The sequence below is a fragment of the Netta rufina genome (assembly GCF_964035555.1).
Source record: "Netta rufina genome assembly, chromosome: 3".
In the NCBI taxonomy this organism is placed as follows: Eukaryota; Metazoa; Chordata; class Aves; order Anseriformes; family Anatidae; genus Netta; species Netta rufina.
The window spans coordinates 53,221,705-53,240,941 of NC_140125.1; the positions used below are offsets into that span (position 1 = coordinate 53,221,705).

The 19,237-nt window shown below is 43.5% G+C and overlaps 1 protein-coding gene across 1 annotated transcript; it reads left to right on the plus strand.

Moving 5' to 3' along the window:
* Nucleotides 1–336: 336 nt before the first annotated feature.
* Nucleotides 337–18,394, plus strand: GINM1 (glycosylated integral membrane protein 1). Its single transcript, XM_084283494.1, has 8 exons — nt 337–469; nt 8,428–8,487; nt 8,674–8,770; nt 11,371–11,522; nt 13,514–13,670; nt 14,423–14,553; nt 15,948–16,111; nt 17,493–18,394. Exons 1-8 carry the CDS (start codon nt 365–367, stop codon nt 17,599–17,601), a joined length of 975 nt encoding a protein of 324 aa, XP_084139620.1. The 5' UTR covers nt 337–364; the 3' UTR covers nt 17,602–18,394.
* The last annotated feature ends 843 nt before the right edge of the window (nt 18,395–19,237 follow it).

Here is a 19,237-nt window from a genome sequence, read left to right on the forward strand (position 1 = left end):
TGAGGTTACCCGGAGACGCAGCGCCTTCCTCTTTGCCCGTGGCTTTGAGCGCTCGTCAAGTTTCCCCCTCGCCTGCTCTGAAGCCCTCCTGGATCCCAAATAACAACACCGATAAGCACTGCCGAGCCGCGGGGGCCCTTCTGAGGGGAGCCCTGAGCAGAGGGACGGCTGCAGCCGCCTCCCCTCACCCCATACCCGGCTGCAGCCGCCTCCCTCGCCCCATACCCAGCTCCTACCTCCTCCCCTCGCCCCACACCCGTTTCCTACCTCCTCCCCTCGCCCCACACCGCCCCGTCTGGCCGCCCGTCCCCCGTCCCCGCCCCGCCGGCGGTGTTTCACTTTGTTTTCGTTCCCGGGTCGCAAGATGGAGGCGGCGCGGGGCCGGCCCGGGCTGCTGCCGCTGCTGCTGCTGCTGCCGCCGCTGGCCGCCGCGCTGCTGGGCCCGGCCGCCGCTCCGCAGCTGGGCCAGGTACCGGGCCGGGCCGGGCCGGGAGGCTCCGCGGAGCCCTCCGGGGACCGGCCGGGCTGAGGGGGGGCTCGGCTGGGTGGAGGGGGGCTGTGCGCCGCCACCCCTGCCCGCAGGCAGCGCCCCGCCGCCCGTAGGCGAAGGGCGAGGGCAAGGCTCGCTGCCCGTGCCCGCAGGGCGCCCTGCGGGGGGGGGTAAATGCGATGTAAAATGCCCCAAAAAGAGCTATAATTGGGGGTGGGGGGGTATTTGGGTGCGGTGCGCGGGGTGCCCGGCCGAGCCGTGACGGCTCGCTGCTCCTCCCGCTGTCTGTGCCCGTGAGTGGGACCCGCAGGCGGGTTGGGGTCTCTCGGCACATCGCGGGGTGCCGTGCCAGCTGCTTTTTTTCCTCGTCCGGAAGCCGGGCAGTGTCCCGGTAAGGTCCGTTTCGAGTTAAATGTGGTGGCTTTTCGAGGCGCAGAAGGACTGCTGTGGTGCTGTGCAGGGATGTGCTGAGGGGGATGCAGCGATGCGCCGTGACGGGGGGAGCCGTGGCCTCGGGGCTTACAGAAGAGAACCGGCTGCTTTGGTGCCTGTGGTTAAGTCGTGACTAAATATCTTCCTCAGACCCTAGGAATCGTGACCTGCCAGCTGTGAGATCCCACAGAGGGAAGATGGGGTTCGCAGTCACTTGCCTAGCCATAGCAAAATCGCTGTCACGGGCACGAATTTATTACGGCTTCTTTTCCTCCAGAGCTCCTGCGCTGGAATAACGCCATTCCAAGGCAGCCTGGCGCAGGCCCTGCGCTGGCACATCCTGTGCTGCAAAGCAGGATCCTGGGCTCGCTTCCTGGTCCCTGCCTCTCCTGGTGAGCCTCTGGAGGGAGATGGGCTTAGCTCCTCACAATGGGGATCTAGGTCTTCAGAGATCTATAGGCATGCACCTGTGCTTGAAGTCAGGCGCACGGAGGTATGAGAGGGCAGAGGAAGCTCAGGTACTTCGTGAATCCCCCTCTGAGGAAAGGAGAGCGATGTGGGATTGGGCAAGCAGAAGTAGCAGAGGGATATAATATAAACCTGCACCATTGCTTACCGTCTTCCATCCAGAAACTGTCATTCTTTCACACCAAAACTTCAGCTCCGTAGCGTTAAAGCTATTTCCCACAGCAGGCAATTATACGAGACACAGAGGCACATCTGCTCATGCTGCCTTAGGGTCTGAAGGTGTGAGTGAGCATGGTGCAGGGGTGCCTGAGCTGGTTACGTGGAAGCCAGCTTGGGGTGAGAGGTAGGGTAGGTATGTTTCAGAGTAAAGCCTGTCGGAGTAACTGGGGTGTAACACCTGGTGAGCACAGCCGTGCTGTTTGCTTGTGGGGACAGGTTTGTCCTTTCGTGCTGTATTACTGAGGTGGTCTGCCAGCAAAGTTTTTGACAGTTTAGACATACCTGCACCTTTTTAGCTTTATAGTGGTGTGGTGGTGTAAGTATGTGGAGAAAAGCTCTTTCAAGAGTCAGAAAGGGAAAATGCACCTCTACTACTTTTTTTCAGTTTGAAATTTTAAAATATATATATAAATAAGAAGTCACACTTCCTTCTGCACTGCTTCTTTCTGTACGTACAGGATCCTGTACGATGTAAAAGGAAGAACATGTCTTGAAAGAGTTTTGAGTAGAAGAGTTGCTCTTGTCTGAGCAGGAGCTGATTTATATTAAGTAGCCTGGTAGGAGAAGAAGGGAACAGGCAGAGCGGGAATTCAGCACTCATGGGCTGGCTTCAGAAGCAACGAGCTTAACAACTCAGGGCATGGGGGCAGAAGGATCTTTCCTCAAAAAGGTTTGGGACTACAGGTGGTCTTTTAAGCTTTTCTTTGGCTCCCATGACTGTGCACTCCATAATCCTGAGAGTACGCTGGCAGAATACTTCTGACAGCTTCACATTTTGTAGTTCTTGTGCACTGTGTGAAAGTTTACCTCCAAGTTGATGTCCACGATGTTACAAAACCTGTAATGGAAGGATTGAGGAAAGACATTGGCATTTTGGAATAACGTGTGTGCAATCGCGTTTTGTAAGTCTGAAACACTTTTGTTGAGCTCCGGAATGTGAACGCCCCCCTTGTTGTGCAATACTTGTCGTTTCTTAAATAAGCTGTTTTGAAATCTGAGCTTTTTTTAAAAAACGTTAGCATATGTGCTTTAGCTTTGCTTTCTCCTCCTGAAATTTGCATGAGCAAATCTGGATTACAGAGTGATTGATATTAGGCATAAGTTTATATAAAAAGGCATGGAATCATGCAACAAGATAACCGATCTTTGTGTTAAAGGACTGTACTTTTCTGATGCTAGGTCAAGAATTAGATTTTGTGTTGTAGACTATTTTTAATGTGCTGATAAAAGCTGGCTAAAAGCACAGCGGGCTGAATGCTGTGATGTTTGTTTGCTCCATTTGTCTCTAGATAATTTAGATTTAACTGTTTACTTTTGAAAAGGCTTACTTACCTACCGGAATTTTTTAGTGCAGTTGCTTGAAAAACATTTTTTTCAGGCTGTTGTTGACTGCAAGAAACCTCTATGAGGATAGATTGTTTCGCAACAGAAAAAAGTCATCTTCACTCCATCAGCCCTGTGAGTATGGATTCGGTGGGTGTAATGTATTTCAATCAAAGAAACTTTTAAATTGTGACACGCTGAAGTATTTCTTTCATAGCGTTATCCCAGGTTCCCTACTAACAGCCTGGCACATGTTCTGAGCTTTATAGTTAAAAGGCACCACCACATCATCTTTCCATGTATATTTGATTAAATTAAAGCAGTATGGTGCAACTGTGTCCTGATGATGTGAGACTAAGCATTCACCTTTAAAACTCCTGTTAAAATATTCATAGCATTAGTTGATTTAATAGGGAGAAAGCAAAGGCAATTAGTTCTAGCAACATATGAGGGGCAAAGGAAGGGATAAGCAATGTTGTACTATGAGTCATGGCAAAGCGAGGAAGCTTATTTTTCTGCTTGTTCAGAAAAGTAAAGAGAAGCAAAAGCATCATTGTGTTAGATTTGTGTACTAACACGGATAGTTTAGCTTCAGTTACTTAAATACAGGATTTCATTGTCATACCCTAAATATTGTCATGCAGTTTAATAACATCAATATTTGTTTGAGAAGATTTTGTACTAAAATCTGGTAAAATGTGAGGGGCTAATTATCGTCCTGCAAACTTGTCAAGGACTGCACCATGCCTATTTCCTAACTCAGCTGTGCCCCATGGCCTGCTAAGGCTTATCCTCCAACACAGCTGTTCGGAGCCTGGTGAAAGAATTAGAACAGAGCCTAGATTATAAAAAGAGAGTTGCTCTCCTTAGAGCCAGTTCTCCATATGGACTCAAAGGGTATGAGTTTGGATGTTAGCTGTTGGTTAGTTTGAGCACTCTTTCCCACAGTCTCTTGTCATATTTATGAAGAGATTTTAGTTTTGTCCGTTCCTTACCCGTTTGGCAGCCTTCCTTCCCTTCACGTCTCCATGCTGCAGGCAGGATGTCCCAGCTGTGCCTGCGAGGGGATGCTCTGTGGGATGCTCTGTGTGCCGCCCGCCGTACAGCTGGGCCAGGCGCTGGGCCATCTGCTGCCAGCGCTGCCCACTCCGCTTCGCCGCCTGCCAGCGCAGACAGAGCCTCGTCTGGGAGCCTCAAGAGAGAGCAGCTGTGCCTGAAGTGGGCTGGCTGCTCCTGGCTCGGTCAGGAGATGGGCTCTGTGGGAGTGTTACAGGACTTAGCAGTTACCCTGTGCTGGGGGAAGCTCTACACAGCACCGCAGCGCGTACCTACTGCCTGCCAGAGGTTTTTTCATGAATCTGTAGTCAGATCTGTTTAAAGTTCCTGAGTGATTAGACCAAACGGCTTTGTCTTGTGTGGCATTTTTCATTAAAGGCTGGGGTTTGGTGAAGCGTTCTCTGTAGCTTTGTGTGGCATTGGTGTGGGGAGTCTTTAGGAGCTAATGGATATTCCCTTTTAAATTATGTCAGATGCTTTATATATTCTTTGTCATCTTGCTCTTCTGCTACTGCTGTATTGTGCTGCCCCGCTTACCCCTCCTGGGTTCTGTCGCAGCACATGGCTAAAGAGAAGGGACTGGAAAATGATCGCTGCCTGCTTATCGCTATTGATTCAGGTTCACAAAAATCACAACATTGCTACATTATTACAGCCATAGCCTAGCTTTCCACCAAGAGAATGACATGCATTTGTGGTGTAAGTGCTGTCTGCTTTGCAGGTCCTGTGGCCGTTGCCACTGTAAATGTCACTGCCAGAGCACTAAAACAGCAATGAGGAGCCTTAGGAAAACTCAGGAGGCCCTTCTACGTCCTGTAATGGCATTAAGAACGATGGGTAAATTTCTAGCGTAAATTGGAGAGTTTTGTGTGAAGGTTTGCGCCCGCACAGCGAGGGCTAAGGTGCTGTGAGCGATGGGATGGGTGTCAGTGGTAAGTTGAAAGCACAGCCTGGTTCCTGGGGACCCAAATTGCTTTGTGGGGCTGTCCTTCGATTCTGACTCTCAAAGAGCAGCTTTCTCAAATATCCCAATGAATGTTTTAAATTACAGGAGTGTCTGAGACTTACATGAACATTCGTGATATTGTTAATATTCAAAAATGTGTTGTAAGTGATACAAACAAAGCTTATACTCATAGTTCAGGCTTCTCCAGAACTCAAAAGAGCAATATTGTGGATTACGGCACAGGGCCCATGTCCTGCACTCAGCGGCTTTGCTACGGCAGGATTGGCTTCGTTGTTTTTGATACAGGAAATAAATGATGCGGAGTTACTTACTTTTCTTAGTAGTGAGGTGTGTAGCTGTAAGGCATATCCGTAAAGATGTAAAGTGCCTTTTTTTGTTGTTTTCTGAAGTAGTGAATTGCATTATCCTAAGATAATCAAACATTTTCTGTGTTGAAGTTAAAGGATGTTTCTTAAGTCCGTGAGTCTTCACGCCTGGAACTGGAAAGAAGGTGAGATGGTCCCAAATGGGAGCACTTTCTAACAGGTGGGGGTGCACCACGCAGAGCCTGCTGTGGGTGAGCCCCCTGCCCCACATTTCACTGTGTTTGGCCTGTCTTGTGGCTCTTGTCCTCATGTAGGCTCTGTTTTGGGGTGTGTAGGGTCGGGGAAGTCGGCCACAGCAGTTTGGTCACAGCAGGCCCTGCTGCATTTTGGGTATCAGTTTGCGAACATTTGGAGCAGGAACAGTTGAAAACTAGTTATTTGTTAGCGCCAAAACTTTGAGATCTGCTTGAAATGTTTCATACCAAGTCTTGTGAGACTGCTTGGGCAAGACAAGAACACAAGGACAGCTCAGGAGCAAGTGCTTCTAGCCTGAAAAAATCAGATAGGCCACTATGTGTATACAGAGTATGGGCAGTCATCAGGAGAAGAAATTGTTGGCTCCAGGTGGGAACTGACGGGCCATGGGGGTGACAGGAAGGCAAGACTATGAGTTCTCCATCGCTTGTGAAGTGTCATGGTGTAACAGCTGTGGCAGAGGATTGATCTGAGCCCAGAGTTTTGGGGCAGCTTAACGAACCCGTGCCGCTGAGGGGCAGAGGCAGCCCCAACACGGAGCCTGTCTGGCAGCTCGGGCCTGCGGGGTCAGCAGTCCCGTGCCTCTTCTTGTCCATTTCTTCTTGTCAGAAGAAATAGGCAAAAATGTTGAAATTCTGACAATTTATTGAGCTGAAATGGCTCGCTGGCTTGGTGTAAAGGAGAGGGAAGGATGATATACAAGAGGCCTGCGGCCTTTCTGTGGCAGAGGCCTCTAGTCAGCTCAGCTGTCTTACTTGTCTGCATCCTATGTTCTACTTTTTGTAAATTTGACAGCATGGACATGTGCCACCTAAATATTTTGATTTCTTAAACATGTAATAAACTCTTTGAGTGAAAGCTTTAAGTACATACCATCGTTTATGACCGTGCTTTTGGATACTAAATCAGCAGAACGGGCAAGTGACTTGAAGAAGATGAATCCCCACACGTATGTTTCACCTTGGGCATATGGTGCCCAGTTGCTGAGCGTATCTATTTTGCCCTCTGCCCTTCATTATCAAATACAGCATTTGACTAAAACAAAGAGCAGGGGGATTTTCCTCCTTTTCAGTAGTAGCTATCTACCAGTCATTTTCTTTTTCTAGTAATCTCCGTGAGTCACATTGCTGGTGGTGAAAGAAGATTGCAAAATGTTTTCTGTGTAAAGCAGCTCAGATTTAAAGCTCAAAAACTGAAGGACTATTAAGACTGCCGGGAAGGTCCCTCCTCTGGGCCCTTTGGATTCCTATCATGCAGAAAATAGTAGGAAGTCTAAAAGTACAGCTCCAGATGCTCAAAAAAGTGCTAAACGTGTAGGGGATTTTTGTGTTAAATATACAGCATTCTTAAAACATGAGGAAAAAGTGGTTTGAGGAAGTTGCAGGATGACGGAACAGATCACATCCTACTGTTATATCATTGACCCGCTTTACATATTCGTTAATAGACCTCCGTTTTTCTAAGTAAATGGATAAGTTTAATATGAATAACTCAGATTTGAGTTTTGGAGAAAAGTCAGTATAAACACCCATTTCCTAGGAGGGGCATAGAAAAAGAGATTTTCTTTTTGGTCTCAGTGGCCAGAGAATTTTCCTGCTGACTTGACAAATGTATCTGAAACATCAGTGGCAAGTCATTTCGAACCAAAGGAAATTACTTTATTTTTTTAAATCTGCACTTTTTTTTTTTTTTTTTTTTTTTTTTTATTTAAATCTGTATCGGATTTAAAACCATGCTTGTCATATGAAGCCAGATTTCTGCTGCTTTGGGTTTAGATGTTGTTTTTCAGTTTGTGATAGTTCTGGCTACCTCAGTGCACCGATTAACGCCCATTATTATAAGGAAATGTTAATACTGGAGCTGTACTTGAGAAGCTCTCTGTTCTGTGCTGTGTACTCTGAGTATTTCCTGCCTAAAAATCCCAAATGGAAAGTCATTCATTCTTGCATTTTAAATTTTCATGAGTTCTACTTGCTTTTGAGACACAGCTCAATTTTAGTTGTTTAGTGTGAAACTTAATTAAACTCAGTGCTAAAAAAAGGTGCTGAAGACACAGAGGGGAGTTTTCCAAAGGAAAATTAAACACAGATAGAATCAATTAAGATTCCCAAAAGGCAAATGGGGACTTTAACATTATTTCTGTGTAGATGGCTCAAGAGAGCAGTGTGGTAATCATTACCTTTGTCTGTGTTCAAGAGAGGTTTGTTTCCAGATATAGACTTTGTCAGGGCTCAGATTTGGGAGATTTGAGGTCCCATCTGCAATAGAGCCCCTGAAATGACAAGGATGAAGTGAGAGGACCGAATGAGGGAAACAAGAAATTACAGTAATTGAGGTTGGAAAGAAGGAAATAAATCCCTATTACCTGTGGGTTTGGAGGAGTCCTGTGTGGCATTATTTGGGAATGGTAACCAAAGAAAAAAAAACAGGATTATTGTTGATGCTGACAAAAATGAGTGTTCTTTAGTATAGGCTAACATGTATTACATTATACTTCATCTTGAAGAGTAAGTGGAGTGCTTAATGCTCTTTACAGGGACCAAGAATCTGATTTTATCTTGCTTAATCAATTCTGTTTCAGTTAATATGAGAGACTTCCACTGTATCCATGCATAACAAGTTCTTCTGAGAATTTTGGTTGGTTATTAGTATCTCTATTTTAAAAGTGTATTAAAGGGGAAGCAGTCATTTTATCTCATCAATACCTTCGATTTTAAAAGAGGGAAAAAAAAAACACCTTACGTGGAACAAGTAAGCATAGTCTTCTTTGCAAGGCAGAAAGCCTGGCAATGTGCTCTGGGACTGGTACATTGCCATTCTGTCAGGATAACTTGTGAAAGTTGCTTGTGGCCTGTAGCTGCTTCTGTGTTTTCTCATAGAAACTTACATCTCTTTTCATCATGGTTTTCCAGGAAACCATCAGAGTCGATGTTATGATGTTGAAAAGCAATGGAGAATTTCACAAAGGACAGGTTCGTCAGTTTTTTCATTTATTGACTATGTATGCAATGAATTAATACGCAGCGAAACGAAGTCCACATGCGAATGCAAATATTTTGTTTTGTCTGACTTCAGTCAGTATTAATTACGTTCCTCTGGGAACAGAATTGTGGCATAGGGGCAGGACCGCACATTCATTCTGTCTGTCTGTCTTTCAGGTTGTTTTTAATATCACCTATGCTAATGGACAGGTATATCTAAATGATTTCCCTATGAAAAGCGGGGTTGCCCACATAACGTGTCAAACAGTAATATGTGAGTATTCTCATTGTTTTTTCCTGCTGTATTTTGATTCCCTGTTATCTAGTAACCAAAGCTTCCAAAGTCTGTGTGTTCTCATACCCTACTAACTTCAGCATTGTAGAAGCAAGTCATTTCCCAAATTACGAGAATTTTGCTCCTGATGTGGGTGGAAAAAAATCTTACTATCTTGTTCTCAAGTCACATTCATTTGCTTAAATGTAAATGGTTTCATCTGAAATTGAGACTGCCTCTCTTTTCAGAAGAGTGTTTTGCACTACAAGCTAGACAATGTAAACAGAAGGATGCAACTCCACCCTGCTAATGGCTGTGTCCCGAGGCTGGCTGGCATACATCCAAAAAGGGATTCAATAGCACAAATATGAATTAATGTTGGGAAGACCTTTTAATTATCTCATGCCTGACTTCACTGGACAAAGAAGTTTCTCCTGGATAGGATATTATAGCACAAATTACTACAGGTTTGCTAGTGTCCTTTAGTGGGGTTAAGGGCTTCAGTTGATCTTGAAACTGCTATTTTTAACACTGATTCAGTGCTATACCTTTTTGTGAAAGATCAGAAAGCACTGTGATTTTTGAGATACACAGAGCATACTATATAACTAATTAAGCAAGAGCAATTAAACTAGTTGATTTAAGCTTCTGTTGTATCCAGAATGATCTCTTGATGGATCAGGTGCAGCAGTCTCCAGCTTGGTTTCTAAGGTCATCCTCCTTTTACATTCAGATGTTTACTTAGAGGGTACTAATGCTTTTTCTAAATTGGTTCTCTTAGCCATGACCTTGTCTCTTGAACCCTTCCTTCCCAAATGTCATCAATTATTAATGTGACACTATTTCTTTTCTGAAGTGGGAGAGCAGTAATTTGCTCATCTGTTTTTTGGGATAGATATATTCCTATTGCTTCTGTGTTCTCTATCCTGTCTAGCGTAGGATAGAATTTCTATCCTATAGATAGATGTCTATCCTATCTAGGACAGAAAAACACGGCAACATGTCATTTACCTACCAGACAACAAGTGCTCCTCCTGTCTGTTACCTGTGAAGTGACAGTTACAGTATTTGCTAACTAAATTATCAATGACAGATTCAGGTAATGTTTGTAAAAGGTTGAAGGAATTTTGAGATACTCGTTACCTGTTAACAGAGTGGAAAAAATGCTCCTGATTATCTGTATGTAATAACAAAACTGAGCCAAACATTCATGCCCTTGAACAGTAGAGACCAAGTCTCCTGAACAGCATTCTCCTGGTGTTTTTCCACCTCAAGTTCCCACAGAGTCATGTTTAGGTGGGTGAGCATCTTCAGCTCCTATTGCATGTAGTGGGGACTGAGCAGCCTTACACAGACAGGAGAGGTTGAACACAGGAAGCCTCAGCTGCTTGGGATATTTGTGGCCTTGCTCCTTTCATGCCTGCTTGCTGCTACAGTTCAGAAAACACTCAGCAAACAGGTCGGTACTCCAGCTTACACCTGTTGGGAGTGGCCCCTCTTTCTTTCCTGGGTCTCAGTTCCCCTGAAGGTGAGGCATGGTACCTGGGAGAAGGATACTAAGCTTGTGGAGAAACATGGACAGTAGTTCTCTGTGTACGAGTGGAGCGTTAGGTTGTTGAATAGCTGAAGGCTTTTCAGTAGGAAGAGAGTTTGAGGTGTCACAGTCCCACGTGAAGATGGTAAGGAGTGAGGGAGGTGCAGAAAAATACGCATGAGGGAGCCAACACTTGTCTAGCACAAGCAGTGTGTGTGGGAAAGAGCTGAAGAGCTGGAACCCAGGAGCAACATGTCTCTGGCAGCCGCTTGAAAGAAAGGGCGATGCATGTCACACAAATATCTCAAGAAGGGTGATTTTGGAGAGCATATTTATTTCAGTGTTGAGAGGAAGAATGTTATATGAATCGAGATGTTTTTGCAGGAGGCTGTCTGGACTGTGGCATTGCTCTTATGAACTCCTTCGGACAACTGAAATAAGAAAGCAGTAATAGTGGAGCCAAAGGGTGCAGCTTAGGGTGCTTCGATGCAAACCTCAAAGGCCACATTGTTTGTGAGCTCCCTCACTTTGGGGATCGTACAGTGCTGCTGTTGTCTGCTGTGTGTATCATGAGACTGCTCTGAGTTTGATTTGGTGATCTACTGCTAAAAACCTTGGCATCTGTTTCCCAGAGAACAACTGCTCATAGTAGCAGTTACTGGAAATGTTAAGGATGCCAGCCTAGTCCGGGCTTTGATACAATCGCTAGGACATCTCTGGTTTAGTATAGAATAGTTCAGTTGGAAGGGACGTACAAAGATCATAAAATCCAACTGCATTTGATTCATTTAAAACATTTGAAGCGCTTGCAAAATAAAATGGTGAATTCCCAGCCCCAGCTCTGAAGAACTGAAATGAAAGGGAACATGCTTCCTCGCTAGCTATTTCTTCACTAAAACCCAGCTCTAGTGGTCCTCTGTGGTTGTAATGACTTTCCCACGGAGATGCTACCTGTGCAAAGGCACATGTGCTCTATGTTAGAGTTGCATCTGTTCGCCCCATGGAGAGTTCTGCTTTCTGGCTGGGATGGTTTCTCTTTGAAAACTGTGACGTTGTGTCCTAACAGTGGAGAATGGAAGCTTGGGCAACCCAGCAGATCAGCAGCGCCTGGGAACCGTCAGCGTCCGCATCATGGTTCACGAGTGGCCTTTGGCATCCAGTTCTGATTTGCAGCTGATTGTCATCCAGGAAGAAGTGACAGAAATTGATGGCAGACAGGTAAATAAAGATAATGCAAAAATAAAAATAATACAAAAAAAAAAAAAAACACGTTGCTTGTTTTGAATTTAGGAGAGTCAACCAAGAGTTAAAAGTTTTATGTGTAGCTAGCACAGTATTGAGGAAAATGATACCAACCTGTGTAGTAGCAGAGGTGTTTCTTGAGGAGAACTCAAGTTTTAATGCTTCTGTTCTTATTTTAGTAGCTAAGAGTTGGATGATTTTCCATTAAGGTTGTCAGAATATCATTAACTGTCGCATACTTTTTCAAAATGTGCATTTATGCAAGGAAAGTCAAACTCACGAGCAATAATTCAAATAATTTCAAAGTAATGTACAAAATTAATAAAAGAGGCATATGTTCATTCTGAGTTTTTCTCCATTATTTATCCCAAGCTAACAAAGCATTTCAATCACGTGGCTTGCAGCAACAACAAATGAAGCAGGTGGGCTTGTTGAGAAGGACCATCTGAGGACTTAGCCTTAGGTTATTGTGTATGTAAGCTAATTGATTGATTTGAATAAAAAACTTGATGTTGAACATGGGTTTTGAGATGAACAGAAAAAAAACACACATATCTATCTGATTTGCACAAATACTGGTGAACATGAGGGGCTACAATTGCAGCTGAGCTTGAAATGTACAGAGCCAAGTTCTCAAAATCGCCTGTACGCTGTAGTTATTTTTCTAACTAGGAAGGTTCTGGATAGAAGGAAAAGCTGCTGTCTTATATTCCGCTGCGTTTTTTTTATAGGAGGAGGAGGATAATAACAGTGATCTTTAATTAATGGCATGCCCAGCATGTAGTACTTTTCACAGCTCTACATCATGCCAAAATTTTACTCTGTTCATGAAAATGATGATCCCACTGAGAGATATGAAGGTTTTGTTTCATTTTTTTAATGAGGTTCTTATCCCACTGTTAGTTGGATAATGTGCTTTGTTTTATTTTAGCTGTAACACAGTAGTGGAGCTGTATTTCAGATCTCAAACTGGATATCAAAATGCATATCAGGTTTGCACAGGCACCCGGTGAGAATGACCAGAAAGCTCATGCTGTTTTCTTCCTTTAAGTCAGAAGCTTTCCATCGTTCCCCTTAGTTACGAGCTGACAGTAACAATCATCATCTTCATCGCATTGTCCTGCACATTAGGAGCACAAGGAGACAGTTGGCCTATGGCTCTGAAAACACAAGTGAAACTGAATTGTAACCCGTATTCCTTTCTTGTAGAAATATCTCTGCTGCAGTTCTTGTTGTAGTCACAGACATTGGATTTCTGTCAGTTCTTGGCCTTACACTGCAGCTGTCGATGCTAGTAGTAGCTATGCTGAGTGTCTTCTGTGTAAATGAGGCCTGCAGTGATTGTTCAATGAAGTAGGTCCAGTGCAGTGCTGGAGGAGGAGGAAAACTATTCTATTTTACATCAATGTGTAATAGAAGAACTGAATATATGAATAAACAGTTTCTCTACACTGCATTGTTGCCTGCCCTGAGTGATGCAAGTTCAAGGAAAAGGAATGTAAGTTTAAGGTAAAAAAATAAAAGCAGCAATGAGTGATCTCAGTGGGATTTTTTCACTTGTATGAAAAAAAGCAACACGACTGCAAAAGCAGAAGTGTCAGTCTTGTCTCAGCAGCACACTAAATGTTCGTGTGTCCTTTTACTACATATATCAGCTTTCTGTGCTTTCAGATGCCTCCCTGACAAGAAGAGCTATGTAAGACTTGGTTGAGAGCCCATGGATTGAGTGCCACACGTTTTTGCAGGGCGAGGGAGACCCAGTCTGTTTAGCCTATGTTTTAATGTGGCATAGGCTGTGGAAGCATGTTAAGTAAAAACAAAGAATACTGACTCATGTTACAACATCTGTATGTCTCAGTCATAATGGCTTGGAGTTTTCTGTCACATATTGGTTTTCTTTGCCAGCCTACTTCATCCTAACTGTAAATTCAGTCAATTTAAACACGGTATGTTTGCCTCTCTTGCAGGTTCAGCAGGAAGAAGTAACAGAAATAGATATTTTAGTGAAGGACCTGAGAGTACTTAGACATTCAAACTACACTGTCCCTTTGAAAGAGAGCATGCTGTATTCCATCCCAAGGGACAACGACATGCTGTTTACACTCCCCAACCTCTCAGGAAAAGGTATCTCTCTTAGCTGTTAAATAATATTTTTAACCATAGTTAACACACTGCTGTACAGGGCAAAGGAACAACATTATTCTTGTGTTTTGCATAGTAAAATAGTTCTGGATTAACAGGGAAGTATTTTTTACACCTAAATTCCACTCTTCTACATTCTGGTTATTTCATTTTGTTTTTAAATCTGTTCTCTTCTGAATTACTTGGTGCTTGTAAACCTGCAACCCAGACATTCACATGAATAAATTTATCTCTTTGCTGTTATGGAAATTTCTGTAAAGCTCCCCCCTTTTCCTGAGACTGAAAGAGAAAACTGCAAAGGAAATACCTGTCTGGGTCACTTCCAAACCAGAAAGTGGTTATTAAAATTGAATTACTTTAAAGCAAGAGAAGCTACTGGATACCTTAATCTTATTTTGGCTTAGTTTAGTCAGAAACTCAAGGATTTCACAGGAGATTAATATTTTTTGTCTAGTTCATTACTTTTTAAACCTGGTGACGGCTGAAATTTTGCAGCTAAGGGCACATCTAAAGGCTGCATTGTAACACTGCTGCTTCTTACCAAGTTCACTGCTAAAGTTAAAAAAAAAAAAAAAAAGTTTTTTAATTAAAAAAAAAAAGTTCCTTCTGTGATCTTCCTGTAAACTTAGGATAGTTGTACCGTAAAGATAGAAAGGCAGCGTGTCTTCGCTTTCTTGATTAGAGAGTCAAATTAAAAAATAATCCTCCCAGTAAATCTGTCTTTTCTTCTTTAGATATTCAGGACCCACTGCAAACCACCAGTCAGTACCTCATCCGGCAAGCAGAAACTACAGTGGATGAGGAGACATTACCTGGCAAGTTACCAGAGACCCCTCTTAGGATAGAACCTCCATCTTCGTACAAGGTAGGGTGCATTTGGGGGTGGTGTTTTAATTCTAGCAGCATAGCATGGACCAAGCAGACGGTTCATCAATATTACAGTTTTAGGGAACAGTCTTCCTTCACTATTTTTAGTATTGTCTTCAGCAACATGTACAAATACCAGGTTTTCCTCCTTCTTGGATATTTACAGAACAAACCACATAACAGCATTGTAAGGATTCAGATAGGGGGATTTTCCTTTGCGTAAAGGCCAACCAAAACATCCGTTTAAAGATACTAAGAAGGTGTGTAACATTCCTAGACCTTCGTCTTTGGACCTCTATTTTTCATTTGAAAAAAAGCAACCTGGCATATAATAACAGATTTATCGAGGAAAGAATTGCCGTTCCTGCTTAGCCTAGTAGGTGACTTCTTAGATGACTGTTTTGCTGCTTTGTAGTTGTTGAAGAACAGGATTCTCAGTTGTGTAAGGTATCTAACACTAACTGATTTCCACAGAAGTCGAAGAAATCCCCGCAGCCAAACACTAAGAACAATAGGCTGTTACAGACAGATTCTAGGAAACTGTAAAAACCAAGAAGAAAAACAAAACAACACCATTTCTAAATTACCCTGTAGCAGTGAGAAATCGTGGGTTTTTACTGCAGCTGAAGTCAAATAAGTGTCTAAATCCTGAAATGTTGCAACCTCACAGATATGTCATGAAAGTAGATTGTGATATCTCCATTATATGAGCCTATTTATAATGATTTTGACTCTTGTTGAGCTCCAAATGACTTTTTTTAAAAATACGTATTTTTTTCTGGCATTGCTTAGAGGCAAATGCTGGCCACTCTGGGAGATGAGCCATGGGTCTCACCCCTAAGAAACACAGTAGCAGCTTGAGAAGTTTCAGTTCCAGATGAGGTAGAGTTAGGCTCCACACCCTCCTTTGTGGCTGAAAGAAACACATTACAACATTACAGTATGCTGATTAAAGAGGATGGCAAAAATAGTATGCTGAAAGTTACCTGCTACCCCTCGCGTGGGCTTCAGTAACTCTTTCCCTGCTCTTACCTATAGTTAGGTAATCATAGCTACCCTAAGCCTAGGCCAAAATAGCCTATCCTTCACCTTCTTTGTTCAAGTGTCCCTTTATTTTCCCTTTCCTTTCAAGGGACTCCTCCAGGATGAATCACTTCCTCAAAAATTAAACCTCCAAATAGAGTAATTCAGTTGGAAGGTTCCAAGCTTTGTAAAAGAAACAGGTTTGAGTCACCAATCAACTCCATCCTGCTTTTACATATACTTCAGCATATTTATTTATCTATCTATCCGTAAAGTTACCACCGTGCAATGTGATTCAGGAGTAGCCACAAAAACTGCACCTGCTTTGTTTTGCAACCTGTCTTTTTCTATCTACCTGCTTGGTTGTAGGTGATGTGCCAGTGGGTGGAAGACTTGAGAAAATGGCTCTGCAGATTCTGGTTTCGATCTTTACCCATCTTCTTTAATTTGATGGAAGTCATTGTGGTTGGAGTCGTGGGAGCAGCTCTCATTCTGAAAGTCTTAAAGGTGATTTTCCCTTCCTGTGAAAACAAGTAAGTAACTTCCGCATTATTTTTTTTTCTGATGAAGACAAAGCACTACTAAAAAATCTTTTAAGTTAGAAACAGCCTTGTTCTTTAGGAATACTGGGGCAACAACTGACTAAGAAGGCTGCCAGTAACTTTCCATTCCAGGCGGCCTGTTGATGCATACATATTTCAGAGGAACACAGGCAAACCTTTCATTGGAAATGTCTTAAGCTTGGTTGTCATAATGCCAAATTTTTATCAGATTTTCTAAGGACTGAGTTTTGAGACACCATTAACATAGCTCCAAGAGAGGAAGGTAGAAGCTAGAGCTAAACCATTCCAGTCCTAAATCTTTCATATTGACTAGTATAAGAGTCATTACTGTAGCTATGAAAGGTCTCAAATTTGGCTTTGCAAATTTCTCCAAGTAGGATCTGTCTGTATAGGCAGCTTATAAACCATAGGAAGTGGCGGTATCATTCGTGGCAAAAGGTTATGGATCAGGTTGGTTGTCTGTGAGTGGCTTTATTCACTCAGCTGGGATGTTTCCAGCAACACAAATATTTTTCAGAGAAGCAAGTTTCCCAAACAAGGCATGGAAAGATAAAGTGGTAACTGTAGCTGAGAATCAGTATAGGTTTAGTGCTGGAATGGGCAAGCACGAACGTTTTTAAGCAACCTAAGTCAATTCAGCAAGCCCTAATCCTTGGAACCATATGTTCTTTCAGGAGAAATGACTGACAGCAAAGCGTGCATCCTCACTCTGAGCAAGCACAGCTGATATTCTCAAATCATACTGACCAGCTGTGCTTCTGAAAAGCCCTGAGCGTGGTTAATTTATGTATCTACCACGGGATAAGAATGGTCTTGGTGCTTCCAACAGAGCTAGGAAAATGGAGGGTTGGCAAATTGAGAAAGCAGATCCCCATGACACCTCACAAAGCGTGCCGTCAGACTGGAGTACTTCCTCTGACTGACTTGTTAGAGGTACAGAAAGCGAAGAGAGTTCATAGCGCAGCAGCAAGTAGCTTAATACTGCCACGTGTGAAGCTTTGAACTAAGCAGAACTAGAAAAAAAGTTCTAACCAACATAGTCTGTTCAGCCCAGTGCCTGACGGTCTGTCCATGGCAGAGGAAGCACAGACGAGAGGAAGCCACGTGCAGGACTTTCTTGTTCAGTTGGAGCACGTGCAGCTTGTGCGTGGCTTGTCAGAGCAGTCCTAGAAGCTGAAAAGCTGGGCAGTTTCAGGCTACTTTGAAACTGATCTGACAGCCTACGCTGCTGCTAGTTCAGATGCACAGACTGGGTCACGGGACCCCTCTGAAACAGGAGCAAGCTGTAATTTTTAAAACGCAGCATTATTTTGTCTACTATTGTCTAATGCCAGGTAATCTTACCTTTCAGAGGCATCCTTCTGCTGGATCAAGACAGCTTTGTACCTGTGATAACCATCAGCTTGCCTTCAGATGTTCCAGACAGGAAAAGCAATTTAGATGAGAAAGCATGTACTTAATACTGTGCTGACTTTGGAGTTCGTTTTGTTTTGTTTTAATTAATGAATTTTTAGTTTACTTGAAATTTGGCACTTGATCTTAACCCCTTGTTTCCTACAAAGAAAACTTACGTCAGTTGATTATTTGGCAAAGGGACACAGGCTGAGGCCCAGAGCTGACTCCCCTGTGCCTCTCCATAAACATCCAGCCTTTTTCAGAGCTTCAGAATAAAACATCTTTCTACCCTGAGGGTTACCTTTGGTTTTAACTTCTGTGAAGTCACTTCTCGCGGCTCGAGTCAGGATGCTGGCTGCCTTCACACCCACAGATAAACCAGTTCAGCTGTCCTGTAAGTAGGGAGCTGGTGAAATTCAGGGCGCCCTGAAGTCTCCAGATAGCGTTCTTCAGAAAAGGACAGAGGAGTTCCACAAGCATGACACGTGCCTGCAAGCCGAAACAAAGCTGCCCAGCCTGGGTTTGTATCTCATAGGGTTGAGCGTGCCTTGCAAGGGAAGTATCACTACCAACATCTGTGTTGCTTGAGTACTTTGACGTACGTGCAAAACAAAGCTTAAAAAAGGCAGATTTGTATTTCAAGCACTTTATACTTTTATGGCCCCTTTCGCTCATAAAAATTGTTGGCACTTGTAACGTGGCTTGTTCACAACATGCTTTTTGTATTTGTGACAGCAGTACTGCGCGACATCCCAACACCCCCCTAAAAATGTACAAAAGTACTGGCTTACTAAGTAGGCTCAGTCTTCCCATACTGATTTGTATTGTTAACATTTTTCAAATAAACATTTAAATTGTTTATTAGACCGTGGTTATGTGCATGCCTCTTTTGCTCCATAGAGCAGCAGTTTGCAGAATGTATTAGATCCATGGCACTGTTTGGTGGTGGTGGTGTTTGTTTTTTTTTTAGTTTTTAATCGTTCTAATTTACAGAAGACGCTCAGGCTCAGTGCCCTCAGGGAGTAGGACCTTGCCCCTTGCCAGCTGTCCAGCAGTGGCTGACAGCCCGGAGTCACACGCAGCGCGTTCCCTGGGCTCTGCTGCAAGAGCCACCACAACGGTAACACGACTGTGTAAAACCTAAGTGGTGCTGGAGCTAGAGGCACCTCGACTAAGAAGGAAATTTGGTGACAGAAAACACGACAGGTGAAATGTAAGAACTCTGTTAAGACCAGCCCAGGGATGGTGACTGCACAGAGAAGAATTGCTGAAGCAAGCCTTTAACAAAGCCCTCTTCCATGTATGTGGAAGTGTTCCTGCCACTGGGTACAAACAGACCTAGCCACTTCATTACCACAGTTCAAACAGAAGCGCTGTACAAGGCTGAATATTAAGGAAAAAACGAGGGAGTGGCCAGACAGCATAGAAGAATTTTTCCTTATTGCACAAGCACGGGATGAATTCAGTACAGATGGAAATTGAGCAGCTGTTGGCATGTGCTCATTGCATCCTTCCTTGTGAAACTATAAACCAAGCACCTGCACAGCAACATGATTTAACGCTGGTCTAAACAGCTGCGATATAAAGGAGTGGTTAAGCCTGAAGAAGTGTTGGTACTGCTTCACAAATTAGCCGATTTCCAAACTAAATAATCCTCTTTTTTATGGATTGTGTTCTACAAAGTTACAAGGCACAAGGAAA